Below are 25,135 nucleotides of genomic sequence, written 5' to 3'. Positions count from 1 at the left end.
CAAGTTTGGGTTAATGGGGGCTCTACTTTTGCGCAAGTTATGGTATCCCTCTCTTCGCTCGGGATCATTATCATAATCGACAAAGAACAGTCGCCAGGGCCTCGTCAAGAGGCTAGTAACTTGTTTCAGTTCAGCAGATCCTGATAAAGGTTAACTTGAAATCTCTAAACTGCCATTAAAAATTCCATTTCACTGTCAAATATTTTCATCTGTAATTCTGTGGCTATCTGGTAAAGGTGTTTTACCTGGTAGAATTTTAATTATACATTTATTTCATTTAAGCCAACAGCAATTTAAAGTTTCATTTTTTTTAAACATAGATTAGTACTTCATCAAAGCCCTTGTATGAGTAATTACTATATGTGAAACAATTTGATTGCTTGCTTTTAATTTAGTTATCTCCTTGAATATCGGTTTAGATTTTAGATTGGCCTAAAGGCAATTAAAAAAAAAGAAATATTAATATTATTGCTCACTATTTCACCACATTGTATGCACAGGGACCTTCTGTCTCTTATATAAGAATTGAACTTGCAGCCTTTTGCATGTCAGTGGAAATTATATACTTGGCCTGCTTTTTGAGGGTATTTTATACTGTATCCAATGCCATTTTGTAAGGACCCCTTTCATAAATCTATCCCTCATGAACCTTAATGTGCAACATGAAGGCCAAATACATCCTGCTACATTTTAATCACACAATTAACGCCTCATAATCGTTGTTATATGACCTCAAGTGTAGGACCTATCATGGTGCTAGGTTTATGTCACTGTTTGTTTGGAGGTCTGAGCTTTTTTTTCTTGACCATTTTCTTTAAAAACACCTTAAGTATGTTTATTATGACCTCATAAAGGTACTTGCACTTTTTATGACATCCTTTCCAAAATTCTAGACTTTTTTTGTTAACAAAGTCGATTAAAGGCCTACTGTGTTTAAAGGTATTTGTGCCGGCCTACATTTTAGAAAGTTATTGAAGAGTATGGGACAAACATAACACATTTAAATGGGAATCTGACCTTGGTCATAAAAGAGGTGTGTGAAAGAGAAAAAAAATAAAAAGAATGTTGAAAGTTTTCAAGAAATCTGATAGGCACTAAAGATTATCAATTTCTAATTGGTAATGTTTGAAAAGTAGTAGGGACAACTTTCCCATAGGCTGTGTTCTTGAAAGTAAAACTTTTGAATAAAATATTTTTGCCTTTTTTTGCATATTGGAGCAAATGGAAGACTAGCCTACATCTTTAGCCAATTCCAAGTCTCCATAATTATTTAGTGATTACAATTTTTTTACAACTCTTAAAATTCATAACTTTCTTATTTTGAGGCTTGTATTTAAACTTTCTACTGTCTGCTTATCCTTTTTTTTTCTTTTCCCTCTGAAAACAACTTTCATTTTCAAATGATTTTATATTTATTACTTTGCAGCGATTCATCCCTTGTCTTAAATTATACCTTTTTTTTTCTGAGAATGCCCTTGCCTGCACATATGCTACATTGTTTTTTGTCTTTTGACAATCGAAACACAGTCTCTCAAATGTTTAAAGGTTTACCAATAGATATTAATTACTCATTGTTAGAGCCCTGCAACCAGCTTGGTGGTCATCACGTTTACAAAATGATTTGAACGGAGCAACTAGGAAAACACACAGATATATTTATTTGAATATTCATCTCCAGTCATGTAATCTTGAATGTTATTCTTTTTTATGGTATCATTACAGTCTGCTTTACACTGGGGAGCCAAGCATGGAAAGAAAGAAATGATCAGAATGGCAGTGGATAAAGGTCTTGATGTCAACATTAGATCGGTAAGAAAAAAAAACCCATCCTGTTAGTGGTAACACCATAGAGTACCGAAGCGATGACGTCAGTTGCCATGGTGTCACAGCGGCCTGGTTAAAACAATTTTTTAACCTGCCAAATGAAAGCGTGTGTTTCTCATAGGAGAAAATGGCTGCTATCGGAATTTGATCGCTTGCAACCTATTTTTCAGACGAGCCAAAGTCATACAAATGTGTACAGACGATCGTCAGCTGCGACTCTGTTTAGAACCAGCCTGCCATGACACCATGGCAACTGACGTCACACTTCGGTACTCTATTATCCAATGATAACAACCATGGTAACACTGCTCAACAGATATCAAAATCAAGGATTCCATGAAAGTTACCATTGGATGGCAAAGATGCTATAATGATGAATGCTATGCAATAGGGGAAAGCCTGTGAAAAACTTGAAGTTTGCTGCTTGAAGTGGTTGGTTACGTGCCAAGTTGTACAGGGGTATTTTACTAAATCTCTGGCATTGCATATTGGTCCTTATGCAAGGCTAAGCTTATTTTCTCTCAGTCTTGATTTTATAAGCAATATAGAATCATTTTATGGCAACATGATTCTATCTCCCTTTATCTCCAAAACTTGTATAAAATAGAGGCAAGGCGAATATATACATAATTATGAGTTTGACAACTATTTTTTATATATATTGTGTGAAATACAGAGCAGGAGGGTAAAGGGGACAATACAAGTGATAAAGATGAGAGAGGAAAAAGAGGGAAATCGTAGAAAAGAAAAGAAAAGAAAGAAAGAAAAAGTAGAAAAGATTGAACAGGGAAAAATAAATAAGAACTGGTTCTTAGATGGGTTTAGAAGGTTTGAAGTGGAGGCAACAGAGAAAGAGAGAGATGGGGGGGGTGGGAAGAAAGGTTGAGGGATAAGAAAACGGTAAGATAGCATAGCATAGATTGGAGGGGGAAGGCTGAGTTGGCTGAGAGAGAGGGGGGGGGGCGAGGAAAATAAGCCATTGAAAGATGACAAGCAAAGGTCTTGGCTTTAATTTTAAGTAAGGGTTATTAATTACTACAAGATGTTTGTATGGAATGACAATAATGTCATGTAGTATTGGTGAAGGGAGATAGAATCATGGGCTGGCTGGTACCTTGTAGCGGGGTTGATTTATGAACCGGGTCTGGGGGCTGTGTTATCCATTCTTAAGATTGCTAAATCAAATCATCATTAGGTGGCACTCATAGCCTAGTCTGTTTCTGCAAGCCAGAAGAGATATTTGGTTAAAACCATGGTGATAGTTGGCTAAAAAGGTAGATGTTATTATGGATCATGGTTTTGTTTTAACTATAATGTCATATACAAGCAGCCCTTCTTCAAGTCAAACAACTGAATCAAAATGATATATATGAATGTAGACATTCTTAGAAATAATGTTAATTATTCTAATCCCTAGTTAGTCAAGCAAAAATGAATTGAAATGTTAAATAAATGCATGGATTCTCTGTGATGTTATATTAAGTTACTATCACATTGTTAAAGAATTGGTTAAACAGTCACAAAGTGGTACCAGGAAACCTCCCAAAGTCAATGTAGATGAAGAAATAATAGTTTTTTAGTTTAAAAAAGTAAGATAAAGAAATGGCCTAGACAATTCCATCAGATAAATGAATGGGTCCATTATAAGAAAATTGATTTCTCTCCATATTCTGTTTTCCCCTTTGAATCGATAAAGCCCAAGTTTAGAGTTTAGGGTCTCGAGAAATGAGACTGGTAACTGCGTAGTAGAAGAGAGAACACAAGTGCAACATAGAGCAATTACACATACCAGAAATAACATAACCCAAACAATGATAGCATTCAGATCCAGCTGTTACAAACCTCCACTTAACTCTTGAAATACTGGGTAAAGTTATCCCACCAAATGATGTGAAATATGATTTGATTTGGTCTCCTGCATGCACTTGTGAATAAAATTAGGCATTAATATAGCCTCCCCCCCCCCCCCCCCCCGACACACACACTTCTTCAATTAAAGGTAAAAGAAAGTAGTTGTAGCAAACCATTATTTCATGAGAAAGTCTTTAAATTCAAGGTTAAATGCCACCATATTATTGATCTAGTTCTGGCACATTGAAATAATCTTATATTTGTTAAATCATGAAATCTTAGCTGAAAGTTGAAAGTTCTGATGATCACTAACACAAAAAGGCATATGTGGGACAGTATCAATATTGAATGGAAAAATTCCCGACATTTTATGAAATTCAGTGCTTATTTTGCTCATTTCTCAGCAATTACACATTTTTTCCCATAGTTATTTGACACATATTTTTCATTTATACATACAAATACTTGGGCGGTCATTATTGGATTATGTTCAAACTCATTTTGAGATCGTAACCACAACTGGCATTTATCTTCAAGTGATCACCAATCAGATTATTAATTGCACTCTTCACCTCTTGCCCAAATACTAACGTTCAAATGTCTTTAAATAAATGATATAAGCAAAAAAAATGCCAAGCAATGTGTATCAGGGTAAATTGATTTAAGAATGATATGAAATATCATTAAAAAATCGGAAAGAGCAAAGACGCAACAACCTTTTTGGAACAGGTGGGAATGATTGCTCCAAACTACTTTTTGATTGAGGATTAGGGGCTACAGCCCTACTTGACTTTCCTTTTTATATATATATCATCTTTAATTTACAGAAAGTACTCTTAAAATGTATTAACCAAATACTCTGAAATGTGGTTCATTTTTCAGTGGAATTTTGCAAACTAGATTAGAGATTTATATACCTGTAATTGGTTTACTTCATGCCGAACAGAGCTCCAAAGTGGTTGGAATCGCATTTGTGCAAAAGATACATAAATTTTGTTGTCGTTTTGAAATTGAAGTGAATTGATGAGGGGATCAAAAGAGGGAAAATGTTTGTGGAAGAGTTTAGGAGCATGTTAGCAGCAGACATTATAGCTTACAGACATCCTTGTAGTGGAGGCAAGCAAGCAATTAAGTATTTGATTCATGTCCACCAATCATGTCTAACTATCTCCATATTAAACATCCCACACAAAACACACCCATGTTCTTGGGGTTTTATTCCCCCACCACAGGTGTATACATTGGTAGTTCAATCATTCTGTTCACATTGGGCACACATTGGAATAAAATGTAATAAGTAGATTTGGAAAAACTTTGTTATAGTACGTATTTAAGATAGTGAAACTTGTTACAAAACAGTCTTGTATATAAGGATAATTGATTTACCATTATATTTTATACATGCACCAAATATTTGAAAATCAATATTTCGCTTTATTGCCAAAAACAGTATATGAATTTGAATGTTGTGATTCTACAAATAGACATTTGCTCTGTTATAGTAGGAAAAACATGCTATCTGTTGCTTTGCTGTACCAACACCAGTGATCTTCTAGTACATGACTATTTATTATGGAGGTTAATGAATTAGATTAAGTTTAAGTAACTGAGTAAAGCGTAAAATTTTGGCCTTGTGTGAACACGATGATGTAGGAGTACTGATATATGATTTATTGCAAGTGTTAGTTCACTTTAGACTTGTAAGGAAAACTTAATCTAAATTTTAGTGACCTTGTCAGTGGGGTGCTTGGACAAGCAATGTTAGTGTAATGTTAGAAGGTATATATGATGTGATTTATTACAGGAAAGGAGGAATATAGTTTGATCAATTTAAAAGGGGGGTGCTTTTCCTAAGCCCCATTGGAGACGAGGTCTGCTGGCTGGGATGTAAAGAAAATGGCATTTTCATCCAGTCTTCACCGGCTTATCATACAAACTCCATCACATTATTCCTTCATTTATTTTCTTCTGGTACAGTAATTTATTACAAAATTATATGGACCTACATGTATAGATGAAAATCTTGAAATTCAAATTCACTTTTAATCACAATCAAAATAACAAGAATGGATGCAATATAAAATATTTTATTTAAAGAACAATCAATACATGAAAAAAATCAATATAATGACATAAAGGAAGTGTAAAACAAATATGCTGTGGATCTGGTGCAAAAGTGGCCTTTTCGGGGCAATTTATGTTAATGCAATTAGAAAACATAATCATTATGGATTTGACAGTTCAATAGAATTTCTTGTAGGAAATGGTTATAATTTTGTATAGTATGTAGAAATAACACTTTAAGTGGGCTATGTATAAGCGCATCTGTTTTTTTATAAAACATTTCAGAAATGAAAACTTTTATGCTTGAGTTTTCTTGACTGCCCACTAAATGTACAATATTGGGTAAGTAGTGGAAGGGGAACCATGAAGGATCCTTACGTCCTTGGGCAACCTTCAATCTAATAGTGGTAAGATCATTTGCCAAACTCTACAAGGATCTTGCCTAACTCTGATACACAGATTCCAAGTCATTTAGGAAATGAATTATATCAAAATTAGGAAGGACAAAAAAATCCACTAGGTATTCAAAGTTTTTAAAGAATTTGTTATTTAGGTCCATGAATAAGATTTTCATTAATTAGATTTTCAGTAAATCTTTTTTTTAGATTTCTTTGTAGGCTTCATTTCTGGAGCTAATCAGGATAATGAATTACAATTCACTCTGGATGTTTGGTGATATTTGTAAGCACAGTGAAGTCTCTTACATTATTGTATTTTTACATCGTTTCTTATTTTCCCTCCCCCCCCCCACCTTATGCTACCTGGATCATGAACATCAATTATCTGCAACTGATACTGGTCTTTTTAGCAAGGGGTAAGTAGTTTTGACATTATATTCCTTTTTTTTACACTGAATTTTTTTCAGTTTGAAACTAACATATTAAAATAAATTCATTCACTTGGCATTTAATACAAGTGGACGTTTTCTTTAGGTTATACAATATTCTTAATAAAATTGTTCAAATAATCATTACAGATTCATTATTTTTCAATTGTAAATTACCTTTCAAGATGCTGCACTGTATGAGCTTTTAATAGATGTGGAGATGTAGGCCTACATGTAACTGTATTTGTCTGATAACCTGCAAAATGCTCATTTTTTATCATTGTTTAAATTTTCTCTTTCTCTTTATGTGTATTGAAAAAGGCTGTATTAATTCAAGACATATCTATTTACCATCAAATGGGGACCTACCTTGGTCAGAATCTCAAATCACCCCACCTTGAGGATTGACCAAAAACAAGACATCAAATGAGTCATCATGTTCTGATCAATTTCTGTGTTTTAATTGGACATCACCAATGTGTCAAGACACATGTTAGATTGTCAGTTTGATGGTGACAAGACCAGAATTGCGCTGTCTGCTTGAACCCTGAGGCTGTAGCCTTGGGATTCTCAACCAAGTGGCTTGGGGTTATTGCCAGATAGATTGGATTCCGGGTTCTTCCTTCAAGGGAAATATGATTGAAGTGTAAATGAGCGGGATATCTTGGTTTATTGGCAGAAAATTTGATTTTTAATTGTTGAGGATTGATGTCTGTTTGAGTGATCTAAAATCACGGTCAACAGGGAAATGACTTTGAGGTTTTGGGTGATCTTCTGACTATCTCCAGGGGGGAGGGGGGGGGGGTTCTGTCATGGTGTTTGATTTTTCTGATGTCTTCCATGTTAAACCATATGTCTTTGTCTGTTTCATATATTGTGTTTGATGACTTGAATCAATTTATTCACTTGCCTCGTTTACCTCTCCCCAAATTTTTTCCTGCATTCTCCCCCATTTTCGGTAGCTACATGCTTTTTTCAACTTAAAAATCTCTACTCTCTTTCACAGTGGCATGCATTAATTTTGCCTGTCAGTCTGATTGTTATTCTTAAACTTTTTGAATCAATGGCATTTTGCTTCATTTATTTCAGGCAGCTGTTACTTATAAACCATTTCTTATCATTTTCAGGTTCGTTCACTCTCTTTTATTCATGTTTATTCTTGTGTATTTCTTTGTGTTCTTCTCCACTCAGGGATACACACCTCTTCATGTTGCAGCGATGCACAACAAGGAAGCCATCATGCAGTTCCTTGTATCAGAGTACCGTAAGTACAACAGGGCCCCCGCTTTACAAAGATTTACGATTGATCAGATCGACCTCAACTAGATGGAAATCCATCAACATCATCCTTCTTTCTACAGGAAGTTTGCAAAATTTTCTTTGTAAACAAAGGAGAACACCCCTAATTCTCAAGAAATCAATGAATTTATGGATATGCATTCATATCTAGAATTTTTTTTGAACAAACATGCATTTCGTATGTTGACTTTGCTGGCTTTCCATAGTTATGATTGATCGGATTGACCTCAACTATATGGAAATCCATCAACATCATCATTTTTCTACAGGAAGTTTGCAAAATTTCCTTTGTAAACAAAGAGAAGCACACTGAAATTTTCAAGGAAACGATGAATATCTGAATATGCATCATATCTAGAAAATATTTTGAACAGTTTAGATGTGGACATTGCTGGCTTTCCATAGTTGTGGTTGATCGGATCAATCCTAACTCTTTGTAAGATGGGGCCCAGAACCTAAGGCACATAACCTAGACCCTGTCTCAATATACTTTCTGAAACTAGTTTACTGGAAACCAGTTCAGGAAAATAGTTTGGAAGATTGCTTTGGTAGCGTTCCCATTTGGCCACATGAAAGGGGTTTTCAAAACCACTTCACGTAAGCAGTCTTATTGCTTCAGGAATGCTTTCAGTGGGGTGACATGTTTCGCACCAAATTTGAAACTGCAGTGTAGAAATTCTACACACAGTGTGTGGAGTAGCGTGCTCAAAATGTGCGAAGATGGCTTCCTGAAGATTGGTTGTGTCCTCACGCTAAAACCAGTTTAACGAGGCAAAGTGATCTTGAAAACTACATCGCGAGAAAGTTTTCTGAACCGGTTTAGGAGTTTGCTTCCAAGACAGCTTTGACCATTCTCATTACACGTTAAACTAGTTTTCCACTAAATTAGTTTCCAGTAAACTAGTTTACAGACGGTTATGAGAACGGGGTCAAAGACATTTACAATGTACTGATGAAAATAACACACTATCAATAATTAACTTGTTATTTCAGAATGTAGCCTTTAATTCTTTATTCGATTTTCCTATGAGGAATTAGGAGAAATTGAATCAGTATGAAAATGCAACTGAAGGTAGATACTAAGTTTGACTTCAGAAAAAAATGATGTGGAAAATTTAATTTCGGCTGTAATTGAGGCACCACCATGTAGTCATAAAGAGGACTGTTGGTGTTCTTTCAGATAACAAATATTCCTACTTGCAGGTCTACTGTCATAGCAAGTCCATCTATTCTGCCAGGCCACCTTCCAAATTGATCTTCTGATTAAGTGTTGGGTTTCAGTGTATACTTTTTGAAATCCGTTGATGATTTGTTCTCCAACAACCGGGTAATCCTTTTCTTTATTTGGCATCTGGCTTGTGTGGAATGAATGACATGTATTATACTAAGAACAGATTCTAGAACATTAAGTTTAATTTATATTAGAGAGTAATGATTATAATTGTCTCAATAGTACTCAAAACACTGTGTATTATTTAATGTGACATCAGCTTTTCAATAATCATTTGTACCATTCCAGATGCGGACATCAACAAGCGAGACTTCAGCGGCCGCAAGCCCCGGCACTACCTCCAGAGTTCTTCCTCCAACTACATCAAACGTAAGCTGCGTCTTCCCAGTGATATCATAGGGATGGAGGATGATGATGCCCCCCACCCCAGGGAGACAGAGGGGGAGGGGGACCATGGGGAGGGGGATGCTAATCAGGGAGGGAAGACTTTCACAAGGGTCTTCGGGCGGTTCTCGTTCCGTAAGCCCGCCCCTCCCAAGGTGGTAGGACCAAGGCGGTCGTCAGTGACTCCTAGATTGGATAGCATCACAGATACCATGGAGTATAGTTAGATTCCAATGTTAACCGATACCGTGTAGAACTTTCATGATGAAATATTAAGTCCCCAGTTTCCCATGATATGGAAAATGTTAACAATCATATGCAATCTGGAAGAAAAAAATATATACAAAATATAATCTCTTGCAAAACACAATTTAGGGCAATAAAAGTGATAGCCTGAGTACCAGAAAAATTTTGATAAACAAAGCAAAATCCAGTAAAAATAAAACTGCATCCACAGAAAATCTACATCAAACCGAATTGCAGTGCTTAGCCAAAGTTCACTAAGCAACAGTACTACAGTCTGCAAATGTTAAGGAGGTTTTTTCTACACAAATCTGGCTATTTGAAAGTGCATTGTAATGTGTTCTTTACATATAACCAAAGAAAATAGAATTATTATCTTAGAACACCAAGTAACACAGAATTTGCTTTTTAGAAAATGCAAAACTTGGGACTTTTACGAAGTACTATATCTTTGCATTATGTCCAGAAGTTCTTACATTTATTGCATTCCATTACTCTAGAACATGTACTGTATAGGAAAATTATTTACCCATATCATACAAATTATAATCATTCTTATCACTTTATGTCTATTCTAGAGACTATCCGATTGTCTTCTATCTGAAGTATTAATTGAAAAAAAAAAACAATTCCCTCCTCCCCCAAGTGAATTTTTGTGTGTGCAATAGTTATCACATTATGGACAAAGCTATCTTATAGTAATATATTTTTTGTGTTTTTATCTGTACAGATACAATAGTGATCTAAAAAGATACTGTTATTAAATTGTATAATTGGCAACTGAAAGTATTATATTATTTTAAAACATATTTTATCTTCAAAAGATAAATATGTTACTGCTGTCAAAAAGTTAAGTAAGTTCCCTTTTTTGTTGTTATGCACAAAAGGCAACCGAGCTTTTTCTTTATTTCTAAAACAATGATTGCAGAATGTTGGCTCAACAGATTTTTTTCTCAAAATAACTAGGCTATTAATAATAAATATTTTCTAATGTTTAATGAAACATGAAGCGCAATCACAAGTTAATGATTTTCATGATAACTACTGTACACAGTCTTCCCCCATAGTAGTATCTGTAGTTTTCAGAGTTTTTTTTATTGATAGTCCAATATCCATCTACAAATTCCTGTCATGACTTTCTTTACATTTCCAACATTTAGATAGAACAGATCCCAACATTTCAAAAGCAATATCCATTATTATCCTGTCATTCACTTGCACTACTTCTTTTCATTGCTAATTGACTAATTGATTAACACAAATCTGTTTTATGTTTGCTCTATTAACCCCTGTGTGCTTTGACTAATTGCATTACAGTTCAGATTGCATAACAGTTGTCTCGTGCATGAAAATTAGTCTGTGTAATTCAAGTTTATATCATTGTATTTGTAGATTCATAGTTTGATAATTTCTGTTTAAGGCTTGTTTTGCAATGGTCTTTTGTTGAATATGTTACTTTATATTAATTTGTACTTTCTAATTTCAATAATTCAGTTTTTTTCATATGTTGAATACTCAATAAGCCCTTCTCTGTGCAATGCCAGCTGAATATTATTACACTAGGCATGAAAAAATGAAGAGATCCAGACAGATTTGATGGATGAAATATTATTTTGAAGATTAATTTCATTCAAAATTGATATTTCCTTTAACAAGCATGGTTCTCACTGATCAATATGCCTAAAAATATCTTGTTTATGATTTGCTGTGTTTGCTTTAGAACTCATCATTTCAGTGATTTTCTTCTAATCTTAAAGATGTTTCTTTGTCTTTCCATGAAGCTTACTGGCTGTACTTGTGAAAGTGGTGTTGTAGTAAAATGATTAAGTTGTCGCATCTGGTAAGAGTGCATATTCCTTTTTTTTTAAACACATGTTTTATTGAGTAAGCTGAAGCAAAAAATAAGTTATGTATTGTAAATTGTAAGTATTTCTTTGTTTGTCATGGATAAGTACTTAAAAAGAAACAAATCTCTTTCGGGCAAGAATGTATTTTGTGCAGAGTTAATGTTTTCTGGACTTCATATGGTAGATTCAATATGGAGACGCAGTTTTGTTGGAATACTTTTAAATAGATAAATTGCACTGTTAAATTATTAATCCATGGAAAGTTTTCTTTTTACAAGGATGGAATATGGTGGATTTTGTGATAATTGACAATCAAAGTTATGATATAATTATACAATTAAAAAAAATGGTAGAAAAAGAATTTTTTGCCCACTAGTTTGCTGCCATTGAAAAAATAATTATATTGCCAAAACAGTGTGTATATTAATTATGCCATGATATTGGATATAAGTGTGCTAAGGAATCAATTTGTGTATTGACAGTGATCTGTAATTCATTACTCAATTATATAGAAAGTACTTTTGGGGCAGCTTATGCTAAAGAAAAGTAATGAACAGTTTTCGGAAAGTGCCTTATAATTTTTAGAATTTTTATATTGTATATTTCATCTCAAATTTGAAAGGTACTATGAACAGCAGAAAATGCCTATTTTCAGAATTTATGTCGGATGGTTTTATTTTTGAAAAATTATGAATATGTTATTTCTGTAGGAGATACAAATGTACCAAAATAATGTGAGTACCTATATAAATACATGTGAGTAAAAAAATATTTTAGATAGGAAATTTCAGATTTTAATATGTATTTGAATATATTCAGGAAATATGATGGACTATATGATTAATTGTCATGCAAAAATTATTCAACGTAATTCAAGAGATATTCAGTGAAAATTCAATGGGCATTCAGGGGACAATATTGATCGTAGCTAGAAAATCAAAAGATATGAAAGACATGATAGATTCTAGTATAAATAATTTTTAAATAAATTCATTGATCATAATATTAAGGAACATATGTTTTTTAAAGGTGTATAATATCGTCCGAGAAATATTGCCTGGTTTGAAGTACTGTGTATGAGGGAATTTTGGCAGTCGCGATGGGACGTATTTTACAACATAGAAAATCTATTGTCATTTTAAGCCCTTCATGACAAAGCAGTCTTTGTCGTTGATCCAGCTCCCTTGCTGTTACCAAAATGATGGACTTTGTTTCCCGAGGTTTACCCTTGTAAATTGTAGCACTAGTACTCGAGAAACAAACCAGCTTCCATTGCCTTTAGGTGCACTAAACATGATTTATTTACAAAGCTTCGCCATCCATTGTTATCGTACTCTGGAAACCACCAGAGTCTGGCCTCCAGACTTTACATTTTATACATAACATACCCGTCACAGTCAACAATCGGTGAATCAAAACAGCAGTTTCGTCCTGGACTCTGGACAAACGACATATTTGCAATTTTTCATCATCTCAGAATCTTACGACGATCAGCTTTTTGGGTCCACCAATTTTCAACATAGCCCTCTGAGCTATTCATTGTGAGTTGATGAGCATTTTCAATAGGGTTTCTATGTTGTAGGATCTGTCCCTGTCGCGATTACGAAAACTCACTATTTTCAACATGAAAATATTCTTTCTTTCAGTTTCACATTGTTGATTCAAATATGTATTTTAGAATTAGAAGGGCGTTAAATGAAAATATATAAAAATATATGTTATTTAAGTTAGCACCCCATTTCTTCAAAATGTTTGACATGTAAGTGTACTGTTCAACATATATTGTATTACTAAATAGGTTCATTAGTGCAGAATGAAATAATCGCTAGAGGGTATTCATTTGTCTCGCAATCTACTATGGTCAACAAGGAAATTCGTGATCACTCTCGCAAAAAGTGTTCACTAGCTTTCTAGGAAATTCGTGATCACTCTCGCAAAAAGTGTTCACTAGCTTACAAGTTCACGAGCTTTCGAGTGCCGCTGCAACTCTTTATCAAGTGACGAAAATTATCTGATACGGTAGTCAATTTATACCAATACCATATACGCCCGACCAATCACATAACGGATCAGTGTCCACCTATTGTTCCCGCGTTCGTGCGTACGGTCCTGGGGATTGGTATAAATTGACTACTGTATCAGATAATTTTCGTCACTTGATAAAGAGTTGCAGCGGCACTCGAAAGCTAGTGAACACTTTTTGCGAGAGTGATCACAAATTTCCTTGTTGACCATAGTAGATTGCGAGACAAATGAATACCCTCTAGCGATTATATATTGTATTGTTTTCATATGATTATGATTTACATTTTTTAAATGATTGTTGTAGACATTTTTTAGTAATTGTAGATGTAGTTCTGGCTTGTTAATGTTGTGTTACACAGTATATTGTTGTGTTGTGTCACTATTACATTACCTTGCTTCACGTTGCCTGCCTCCTCCTGCATGAACATCAATGTGCTTGGAATGATCTGTTGTAAACCGACTGATGCATCTGAACCCGAGTCTTCTGTGACCTTTAACCTGATCTCACACACACACACGTTTGAATCAGCCAATCACAGACTAACGTGCCCATCTCTCAGTCTGATGAGGAACTTTTATCATTTTATCCCGCAGTGGAGGAGGAGGAAAAGGAGGAGCAGCGTGAAGAGGAGAAATTTGAGCTGGTGGAAGAGCGCCACCGCCTGAACACACGATTTGAACACTCATACAGTCTGAGCTGGCTCAATAAGAGCAGTGTTTTCTACTTTTAAAATTCCCAGTTTTTGTTTTATTTATTTAACTTGAAAAACACATTTTTTAAAATGACCTAATGAGGTGGTGTGATACAGCTAATATTCTTCATGTGTGGGAATGATTACATGTTGCTACAAATAAACTTCACTCTGTACACTCCTCATTACTTTCATAAACGGTCACTGCAATGTATGCGTACTTAATTGTTAAATAGAAATTGTAAATAATAAAAATGTACATTTGTAGCATAGAGATATATATCTAATACCTCAAAATGGAGGCGTTTATTTCATCACCATCTCATTGTGTAATATTAAGAGTATCTTCTATAATGGTTTGGGTTATTTTGAAAATTCTTGGGGTCATTAGAAACATTTCTTGCTTTGGTTCAGAAATTGGTTTATACAATTTTGGGGGCAGGATTATTGTGAGTTTTCACTTGTCAGCTTAACTGTATTTTTATTTCTCTATCTTTTTTTAGTGGATTAAAACCCAATTTGAATGTAGTACCTGCAATATAACTTTTTGTCATCTTGTGTTGGACCTCAAAACTACTGTAGGCTATTAGTTTATTTTGAAGAATGAAAAATATTGTCATTGCTATTTACCTGAAGCCTTCGTTGGTTTGAAAATGAAGTAATCTTGTTTAATCTTTTACTTACAAAGAATGAATTTCAATTTTAGTTAGAAATACTAGTCAAGCATTCTTTTGGAGCACCCCCCCCCCCTCTCTAATGTTATTAGAGTGCTTGAGTGCTGATTTGGGGTATTGCGACAAATAACACATCTCTTTTTGTCTGTATTTTAATATTCTTCCTGTGGTTAAAAATATTGTAATTATGCCATCCCTTCACACTAGAGCTAAATTTCACTGTCATCAACATGACCTTGATAAGGCTACAATGACATGAGCAGTGACCCTGTTCACACTAGTCTGTTAGTATGCTTCAAAACATGGGAGAAATGCTTTTCCTTCTTATCTTGGAGGAGGGATATAAAATTAGATAAAGTGTAATTACATTGGGAATTAATTAGTTTTTATACTACATTTGGGCTGTGTGGTCGCTTGTTTTAGAGAATTTTTTTCTATTTTTGACATTAAGATAATAATTTGAAGATGGATAATTGTTTTAATGTTTTTTTTTTTGTATAGTAGTAAGCTGGCATATGTTTGTATTACACCTCTGTTTGAATCAAGTTTCCATTATCAATAGTATTGATATACCAGGTGTTAGTAGTATTGTATTTTACATTGTGACTGATGGCTTTTCAGCTATAAGCAGGTATTAGCAGCTTTTGATCAGAGGGTAGATATGTAAATCATCCTAAAGTTTTTAGGAGCTTAAAATATGATTATTTTGTGAATCTGAACACCGGTCTAAGATTTATCCATCACCACCACCATCATCCCATCCTCACGGGCGTGTCCTCCAGCGCAGCATCAGCAAGGACCTTGAACCCCGATTCCACTCTACCAGATAGGTTATGCACTTTTCCCTCGCCCCTCTCAAACCATCTGCTCCTTGGCAATCAGGGGAGTATGAAAACCCCTCGTTGTGTCTCTCAATTAGCCCGAGCTGTACCACTCCCAATCTAACAATTGATGTCATAATTTTGGCCTTGTGTCTCCCAGCCTGATGAAGGGAACAGATTTGTGTCAAAATCAAGCTGTCACTCACCCCTGGAGGTCAGCGAGGGGTCATGAGAGTCAGAAGCACGTTCCCTAATCTCGTTAATGAACTTGAAGTTTTTTTTCAATCGGGATGTGAATTGATGACATGATTTTGTCTTGATGCTAATTTTGTGCCCCTCTTGTTTGATAGTTTAGAAAGAACCATAATATTGGAAGGTGATAGGTATTTCTTCCTTTTTTAAAATGAACTTGGGAGTTATTTTTAATTTTGGATGTAAATGTCGATTACATAATCTAGTCTTGATACTTGTTTGGTGCACTTTTACCTCAATGATTTGGAATTGTACAAAAAAATTAAAATGATGGAAGGTGATAGATATTTCTTCAAATTTTCTTAAGCAGTACTTGCACAGTACTGATGACAAAAAGGAAGGACATTAGTTTTTGGTTTGTTTTTTAATTCAAATAATATTTGTTTGTAGTTTTTATTTGTTTCTAGATTGTTAGAACACCTGGTAAATTGTTTTGTAAATTTAGAATGTAGTGTATGTACGTAGACCATGTTTATGTATTTCTGATTCTTGTATATGGACATGTACATGGAATTCTTGCCACTGAGTAATTTCAAGCATTTGTTCATCATATATATCTGGAAATTAATTATTTCACAAAATGGTATGATATGGTATGTATATACCGCACGTTTCAATGGGAAATTGATGAATCTGTACTTACATGCATTCTTGTGAAATGCCCTCCTGTCATTTAAAAATGTGAAAGATATATTCTTTCAAGGTTTAAAAGGCTAAAGAGAGATTGTAGTAGAGGCTTTATTATACACCATGGTTATAAAAGAAGAATGGTCTTGAAAAGAACTTACTCAACATACTTTCTAGTTGCCAATTTCAAACAGAGTTATAATCAAACGCAACTCTTAAAATCAAATACAGCTTGATTTTAAACGATTGCATATACGGGACTTGTTTTAGATTAGTTTAGTTTAAACGCAACCTTTGATTAACAACGTTCAACAAAAGACAGGAAGAAAAAGTGTACTGAAAGGTTGCACATTTTTTTTTAAAGGAAACAGTCTTATGGTGTATCATTAGGCCTCTACTCTCTAGAACATGAATTGTGGTAAAAACATGCTGAAACAGTGTAAAAAAAGGATTACTAACCCTCAATAACACTTCTTGATATTAACCTGCTGAATAAAGAAATATCTTATTCCTCTTAAAAAATAAAAATAAGTGCACACATGGCTAAAAAGAATGCATGTAGCATTTCCATTTATTTGAATATAGGATAAAAGAGTACTGTTGATTAAAATATCTTGCTCAAGAGCACAGGTGCCGTGGCCAGGGTGGGAACCAAACCTAGACTATGGTGCATCGAGTCAGGTGCGTTAGGCAACCGCACACCTTACGATTGGTCTGCGACCCAATTTCAGAATAAAATGTAGTAGAATTTGATGCTAAGATTGAGACTTGGAATATCTTACTGTGTAATGTTCTAAATCATCGTACGAATACCTATGTTCAAATCTGTGACTATGCTATCATCCTTCTTAGAATAAAAGCGAATTTAATATCTAGTCGTAATGACGTCATAGCAGTCGTAGGATTGGCTACGATTTGAAACTAATTTGGCCTTTACTCCAAAATAAAGGCTTGCAATCTTTCAAAATGGTTACATTAGTATTCTTTCAATTAGTTTTAACCTCAAATAAAATGATATGTTCCATTCACATTTTCAGAAAATGAGCAAAATGCGATTTGTTCCAAAATCGGATCGCAAACATTCGTAAGGTGTGCGGTAGCCTTTAGACCACTCGGCCACGGCAACTCCTATTAATTTTGTACAGGGATCACTCAGATCATGTAGGAAACGGGTCAAAGAAGATGCGTTTTGTATTAATCCATGTTATGTTACATATTTTACTAATTTCATCCACTAAAAGTGCTTAAGAGCTGGAGAAAGAATTATATATTGGTTGTATTTTACTGAACCATTTGATTAATCAAATACATATTCACCGGGCTTGGGCCAAGCAAAATGTAAAAAGAAGAAATATTGTATTTAGTGTTTTCATTGATTTACTAACAATTTGTTTCTCTATGTTGTATTGGAATCTAATCCTGTTTGGGTATTTTTGAACATGTGTGACTGTTGGTGTGATTTGTGGTATAGATTGAAAGTTTCATCTGCAAATTTGAGAGACAAAGAAAAACGATGAAAAATACCACAAGGTTCATCAGGAGATAGAATGGCCCACTCTGATTTTGAAAAGACTGAAATGCAAAGAGTTTGAGACTTCTTATGGCACGTTTCGTTTTCAGAACACACACTGACCAGACATTCTTTGGTTATCCAATTGTTTTCTTGGGGAAATCTAACTCTCACAATAACTTCAACCATTCTTAAACCAAAAAGCTGATTGGAGGTAAATGTATATGTATTCTTTGGTTTTCTCAGTTTTCTTGCCTACTCATTTGAAGATAATTCCAAATCAATTTTCTTTTCTTTTGCCAATGCGATGGTTGGTATAAAGTGCAGTTGACTGGTGGCATGAGCTTGATTTTAAAATTGCTCACAAGCAAAAAAGAAAAGAAAAATCAGTTTATAAAGACATTTTGATATTTAAAAGAGGTCATTTTTTACTGCATAATTCCTTATTGCTCCTGCACACCGTCGGAAACTGTTTGAAATATTGTTGTTTGTGGGGTATATATATGTTTTGGATATGATGAATGTGGACAACCTAAACGCAAATGTTCCTTTCAGTATTATCCTTCTTTCACCCATGTACACAGGTGAGTAACCATTATATATATATATCTTTCCTTCCCTTACTCTCAAACCAAGGGGGTGTTTCATGAAACATATGGCAATTTTCACTGTTCTGTTATAAGCTACTGAAATCCTTGCATCTGATTGGCTGTAAGCAAGATTGCTTCATGAAACACGCCCCAGACTTCTTACTAACATGCATGTCTCTCATCCATGTCATTCTTCCCATTTTTTCAATAACGGTGTAGTTTCACGCAGTCACCCTAATCCGCCACACCCACCCTTCACTTGCTGTTAGCCGGCAGATTCAATCACTTTATCTCATTTTACAGAGCACTCTCATTGCCTTTTATAGCGACAGATGAACATACAGTGTTTAGTTCTACATATAATATAGAGCACATCGATTTCACAAGTTTATGATTTCAGGTGTTTGTTAGAAATACATGACGATTTATTATTATTTACTAGCTGTGATTGTATGGGGGCTCTGAATGTAAATTATCTTCTATTGCTTTTTTGATATAGCAGAGAGTAATTTATACCTAGGTTTTTTACCTGACTGCTAAGAAAGCACGAATGCCTGTGAGCAAGCAACCAGGGGACCAACGGCTTAAGGTCCTCTCCGAGGGACCTTGTAATGAGGATAAATGCCTTACCAAAGGGCACTAGCGCACCACTTGGGAATCAAACCCGGGTCACCGGAATCCGAAACCCCCGCTCTACCGACTGAGCTATCGCGCCTCCTCTGAATGGTTTAAATCCCTCGTGATGGGAGGTTTTATAAGTCCTTCTAGTATATAAAGTTATTCACATTTTCCAGACTGGCTAGGATGAACATCTCCTATTCAGCTCTAAAGAGCATTTATTTTCACATTTTATTAATCACATTTTGTGGATGAATTGAAACATTTATTTGGCCCACATTTATGCAGGTTAGACAATCTTACACTCTTTATGTTTTTCAAACATCTGTGAACTATGTTTTATGATTCATAAATGTTTCTATTTACATGTACCTCCCCCCTTCGACCACTTATTTCTGTCTCAACTCCTTGATACACATTTCAATGCGTTTACACACTTACTTGAATCAAAATAGTTTTTCTTGCCTTTGCAATGTTTCAGTTTTAGTCTAACTGCATTTCTCTTGGTTGATTTTGGGTCATGTTTTTTTTCTTTGAATGCTGAATTCACATCTACCATATGGTCATTCCTTTGAAAAAAGAATCAAATTTTAAGTCAATCAGTAAGTTTCATCTTTCATGACTACAGCATGGAGTGAAAGATTATTATTATTTTTTTTTTATTAGGTGAACTTCAAATTGTTTGAATCCTTTGATTATCATTTGCTATATATCACACACAAATGAGATCAACATTTCATTCTGCAAATTCATTTGTTATTTTTTATTCCAAGATTTGCTTGATGCTATCTAACAATCAACACACATACAGCTTTGCTTCTTATTCTTTGGCATCATTTATGTGCAATTATCTTGAAGTGATTTTAGATACTTGAAAACATTATTCAAGCAAGACCAGAAAAAAAAAATGCAGGTCTATGATATAAAAAGCTCTTAAAGATGTTTTTTATGTTGAATGAAGAAATTACAATTTGAAAATTACATTATTTTAGATTTTTCCAGAATACAGAAATAGTTATTTCACTGGTTCATACTTAAATACATATTCTTTATTTCTTTACTGTTTTAACAAGCAAGTTAAATGAATGATTGAACATACAGGGAATATGTCACATCATCTGGGATAATTTTTAACTTTTTCCTTTTCTATTTACAGAAATGATGTTTGGACAGTCCACAGGTAAGAGTACATGGGAATAGTAAGTTATAAGGTCAATGTTTGTAAAACAAGCAAAAAAATAAAATAAAAATGAAAAGTATGAAAATTTTTGATTTTGCTATATTTTATTTAAACGTTGAAACTGTATCATCTTTGACCCAGTCTAAAAGGGATATTAATCAACTATGGAAAGCTAGCGCCAAAGGAACTCATCATCCTATAGCCTGTGTATAATGAATTATGACATTGGCTTTCCATAGTTTACATTTCACTCAAAGAGGGCACACAGATGTAAATTGAGATATACCTACGAATGATCCAGCTGACTGATGGATGTGGGGGAGCTGGGGTTACTATGAAATGGGATTTCATATTAATGATTCTATTACTTTTTATATTGCAATTAATATATCAGAATAATGTCTCCCAGCCCTTTATGACTGATTTGGCCAAAATTAGTATTTGTTGGTGTGTTTTTAAAGGACAAGTCCACCCCAACAAAAAGTTGATTTGAATAAAAAGAGAAAAATCCAACAAGCATAACACTGAAAATTTCATCAAAATCGGATGTAAAATAAGAAAGTTATGACATTTTAAAGTTTCGCTTCATTTCACAAAACAGTTATATGCACATCCTGGCTGGTATGCAAATGAGGAGACTATGACGTCAGCCACTCACTATTTCTTTTGTATTTTATTATATGAAATATTCTTATATTCTTTAATTCCTCTCTGAACATGTGGAATTAGCATTGTTTAATACTATATGGTTCAGTCAAGTTGGTCCTTATTGTCAAATCTGTAAAAAATAAAATATTGTATAATTCAAACAATAAAAAACAAAAGAAATAGTGAGTGATGGACATCATCGACTGACTCACCTAATTGTGCATTATCACATGTTTTGTGAAAAATAAAGCGAAACTTTAAAATGTCATAACTTTCTTATTTTACATCCGATTTTGATGAAATTTTCAGAACTATGCTAGTTTGAGTTTTCTCTATTTATTCAAGTCAGCATTTTCCTGGGGTGGACTTGACCTTTAAGCAATAACAGATATTTTTTATAATGTATCATAATATATTTGCATATATATTTATGTCTTTAAGAAAATGAGAAGATCAAATAAAGATTTCATCTGATGCACATGTGTAACTGTGTACTGTAATATTAAAATATATGAACTTTTGAACTTTCTTGATCATCAACGATTGCTCTGGAGTACTGAGTGGTAATGAAAACATGAACAAATTAACCTGTTGAGGGGGGTGGTTAATTGATATCATTAGATGGATGTGGGGGTGAATTAGAATCGTTTAGATGGTATACCAATCAAGATTTTACAACATGATGTCCAATTTACTAACATTAGAGACCCTATATTCTTTTGTGCCTATCCGCTCATAGCTTAATATCTTGTTTAAGACCAAAACAGCAATCTAAAAGTGTTTACAGGTGTGATATCCATTGAATTATAAATGTTTGATCAAGGGTCCATTATAGAAATAGTTATGCTCAAATGAAATTCAAGCACACCAGCACATATCAGTAATATGCACTTTTGATTTGTTTAAAATCACTATTTCTGCAATGGGCCTTTGGTATATCTTAGCTGTTCACAATTATCAAATGAGAATTGAATTTCAATCATAACAACTACCCTATTTCTGATAGTGAGTTATGTTGATCGTAAATTTTATGGTTTTTGTTTTGTACAGCGGAAGTAATCCAACCCCACACCCTCGCGTCACTGGCTGAACCAAAGCAAGAAGAGAAGCGTCATTCCAAGATAGGCTCCCTCCTACGCTCTTCCTTCAGGCATTCCTTCAGACTTTGGGGATCAGCGGAGAATCTAGAAGACAAAGATCACAAGAGGGATAGGACGCCCCCTGTGACCCCGCCCCCTTCACCCAAGAGCAGACCAAAGAATAGTGTCAATTATAGCCAGTCTTTGGTAAGATTTCTGATTTATTTGTAGTCAGCGTTTCTCTTAAACTCACAGTGGAAAACTGTTACAAGAAAATTAGTCAGTAGCAGGATGAATTATAAGTGTTCAAAACTCACGCATCTGACATTGTATCTCGGCAACTGTTCACTGTCCCTTTTAATTATTTCTTAATGGTCAAATGTGTAATGCCTTTCATGAGCAAACACAAATTTTTGTAACTTCATATATTTTCAACAACCGAAACATAAAAAACATGCAGAAACAAAGTACTTTAGATCTAAGATTGTAAATCATGGATACTAAAACTTGCGCGAATGATGGGGACATACTCAATTCTAAATATGATTTTCCTTTGATCGAATCTGGTACACAAATGAAGAGATGGGCATAGTGCTAAATTTGAGGACTTGTTTGGAGTCCTATTTCCAACACAAACCATTCATGAGCTTGAAAATTTATGTTGTAATTTAACCAATACTTTTATGAATTTGGAACTGGTACTGGGGTTCCAAAAATCACCTCAGCAGAAGAACAGGTAAATTGCCAATTTGTCAACTGCCAACTCATCCACTCACCACATGGTCTACTTTCATTTAGTCTAATGCCATTCTGTCCATCAACTTTTCGTCCAACAACCATTTGGTCCAATCATCACTTCATCTAATCACTATTTCGTCTTTGACCATGTCGTCTCACAACCAGTTGGTCTAATATCCATTTCATTTTCATTTATTTTGCACACTAACACTTAGTCCAATTGGACCAAATGGTATATTGACTAAATGGCTATTGAACCAACTGGTTATTGGATGAAATGGTGAGTGGACAAATTGGCAATTAAACCATGTGGATAGTGGACGAACCGATGGTAGACCAGATAGTAGACGAGTTGGCATTAGACGAATTGGAAATAAACTGAAGAACGGTGTACTGCATGGATTGGAGGCTCAAAGCCAAGTGGCATGTTGTGAATCCCTTTGTTACGCTTTAGAATCCATCAATGTATTGATGTATGCATACATTAGAAGAGTTACAGCTCCTTCCTAACAATTTTTTGATTGGAGTGATATTTCAACCAAAGTTATGCATCATGAATTGGTAATGAAAAAGAGATAGGGTGATTTCAAGTTCAGTATTGACCTTTTGGTGTTGGTGTTAGGTCAATTTTTACTCGAGTATAACACCAAACATAAAATGAAGATGGTCCTGAAAAGTCACTCATTAGTTGTTGAGATGTCAATAATGTGACCTGGATCAGTTTTACAAACTCTGAATAAGTTTTGGAGCTAGGGGAAGCAATCCAATTTTCAACACCGGACTTGAAATCACCCAATGTAGTCATTACTTACTTCGTACCACTGCACTGGCAAACTAACCCCAGACTGACCAGATCTATTACGTTATTTACAATGACATACCATTAGTCGGTTCTGAAGTCAATTTTGTTGATGTAACATAATCAAGTATCAAGTACAGTTCTCTAGAATTTGTTGGAATGTCACAATTATTATTTGATGTTGCCAGGGCAACAAAGAAAAATAAAGAATTTGCTGTATATCCCCATCTCAAGAATGATTATGGGACTTTCAAATTTGTTAAGATGTGAATGTGATGAAGTATGGTAGTGGATCGTATTACCGAACAATTTTCATGAATTCAATCATATCAAACACATTATTCTCATAAAATTCATCAAACTTTCACCATAAATACACAATTACCTTCAAAATATAAATATGTAAACATTTTGCCGAAATCATTTTTTTTTTAAACGATATTAGCTTCCAATCTGACCCCTCTTCGCATGTGAAATATTTTGGTCACTTGAAAAAGGTATCGTTTTACCGAACGTGTGTTTTCTATGGGAAAAATTGAGAAAACAAAATCACCGATGAGCTATTTTGAACATATTTTTATTATTTTTAGAATATTAAGACTTTGAAAATGTGTTTTTGACAATTTTTATCATCTTTCTATTCAAGTTCCCTTTGGAAGGATGTTGCAAAGTTTTGAGCGTATGAAATTATTTTCTGACGCGTACGATGCACGCGTTCGGTAATACAAGGCCGGTCGGTAATACAATCACTCACTATACTTCTTACCCAAAACACTGAATCAGTACTATGCTTTTGTTTTACAACGTTTATCTCAAGGGCAAAGTTTGTAATGCATCATGTGGAAAAAGGACCATCATGTTATTGACTTTTATGTATCTATTTTTCTGACAGTTGATGCCCCCTCCCTCAGGTTACACTGTACCAAACAGGAGTAGAAAATTAAGGAGTTCATCAGATAAAGACAGGTAATCAATTGTTAACATTATAAGACATTATTTTTACAATCAGATCATCACTACGGGACAGGCTCCATTCCATTGGCGTAAATCATTGCATCACACCTAACTTCAGGGAGGGATGATCTATTGTTCTATCCCCCCACTTAAATGGCATGACATCATGGATTTACGCCTGTGCTCCAATCATGAAAATGTAGTTTGAATATAATAACCAAATAATATTTTTTTGGGGGGGACAAGGTTAATTTTACCAATTTTTAATTCTTTTTTTGTGGGGGAGGTAGGCAACTTATATTATTACATAATCCAATAAAATCAACAAGGGCAGCTGTCATTGAACTTACCAATACAAT

The 25,135-nt window shown here is 34.4% G+C and overlaps 1 protein-coding gene across 2 annotated transcripts in view; it reads left to right on the top strand.

Moving 5' to 3' along the window:
• Window positions 1-1,728: 1,728 nt before the first annotated feature.
• LOC129270427 (ankyrin repeat domain-containing protein SOWAHB-like) overlaps window positions 1,729-25,135 on the top strand; it is a 26,363-nt gene continuing 2,956 nt past the window's right edge. The window contains exons 1-7 of one of the 2 annotated variants that reach the window (XM_064095214.1): window positions 1,729-1,809; window positions 6,548-6,553; window positions 7,757-7,829; window positions 9,384-9,464; window positions 20,535-20,558; window positions 22,257-22,492; window positions 24,715-24,788. In XM_064095214.1, coding sequence (XP_063951284.1) covers window positions 1,762-1,809; window positions 6,548-6,553; window positions 7,757-7,829; window positions 9,384-9,464; window positions 20,535-20,558; window positions 22,257-22,492; window positions 24,715-24,788 — 542 coding nt within the window. In that variant the 5' untranslated portion in view covers window positions 1,729-1,761. Of the gene's footprint in view, window positions 1,810-6,547; window positions 6,554-7,756; window positions 7,830-9,383; window positions 9,465-20,534; window positions 20,559-22,256; window positions 22,493-24,714; window positions 24,789-25,135 lie in introns of those variants that run through there. The other variant, XM_064095213.1, reaches the window with a different exon arrangement.

Source organism: Lytechinus pictus, chromosome 2, assembly GCF_037042905.1.
Source record: "Lytechinus pictus isolate F3 Inbred chromosome 2, Lp3.0, whole genome shotgun sequence".
In the NCBI taxonomy this organism is placed as follows: domain Eukaryota; kingdom Metazoa; phylum Echinodermata; class Echinoidea; order Temnopleuroida; family Toxopneustidae; genus Lytechinus; species Lytechinus pictus.
The sequence above is the reverse complement of the archived record's forward strand: the minus strand, read 5'-3'. Positions and strand labels throughout refer to the sequence as shown.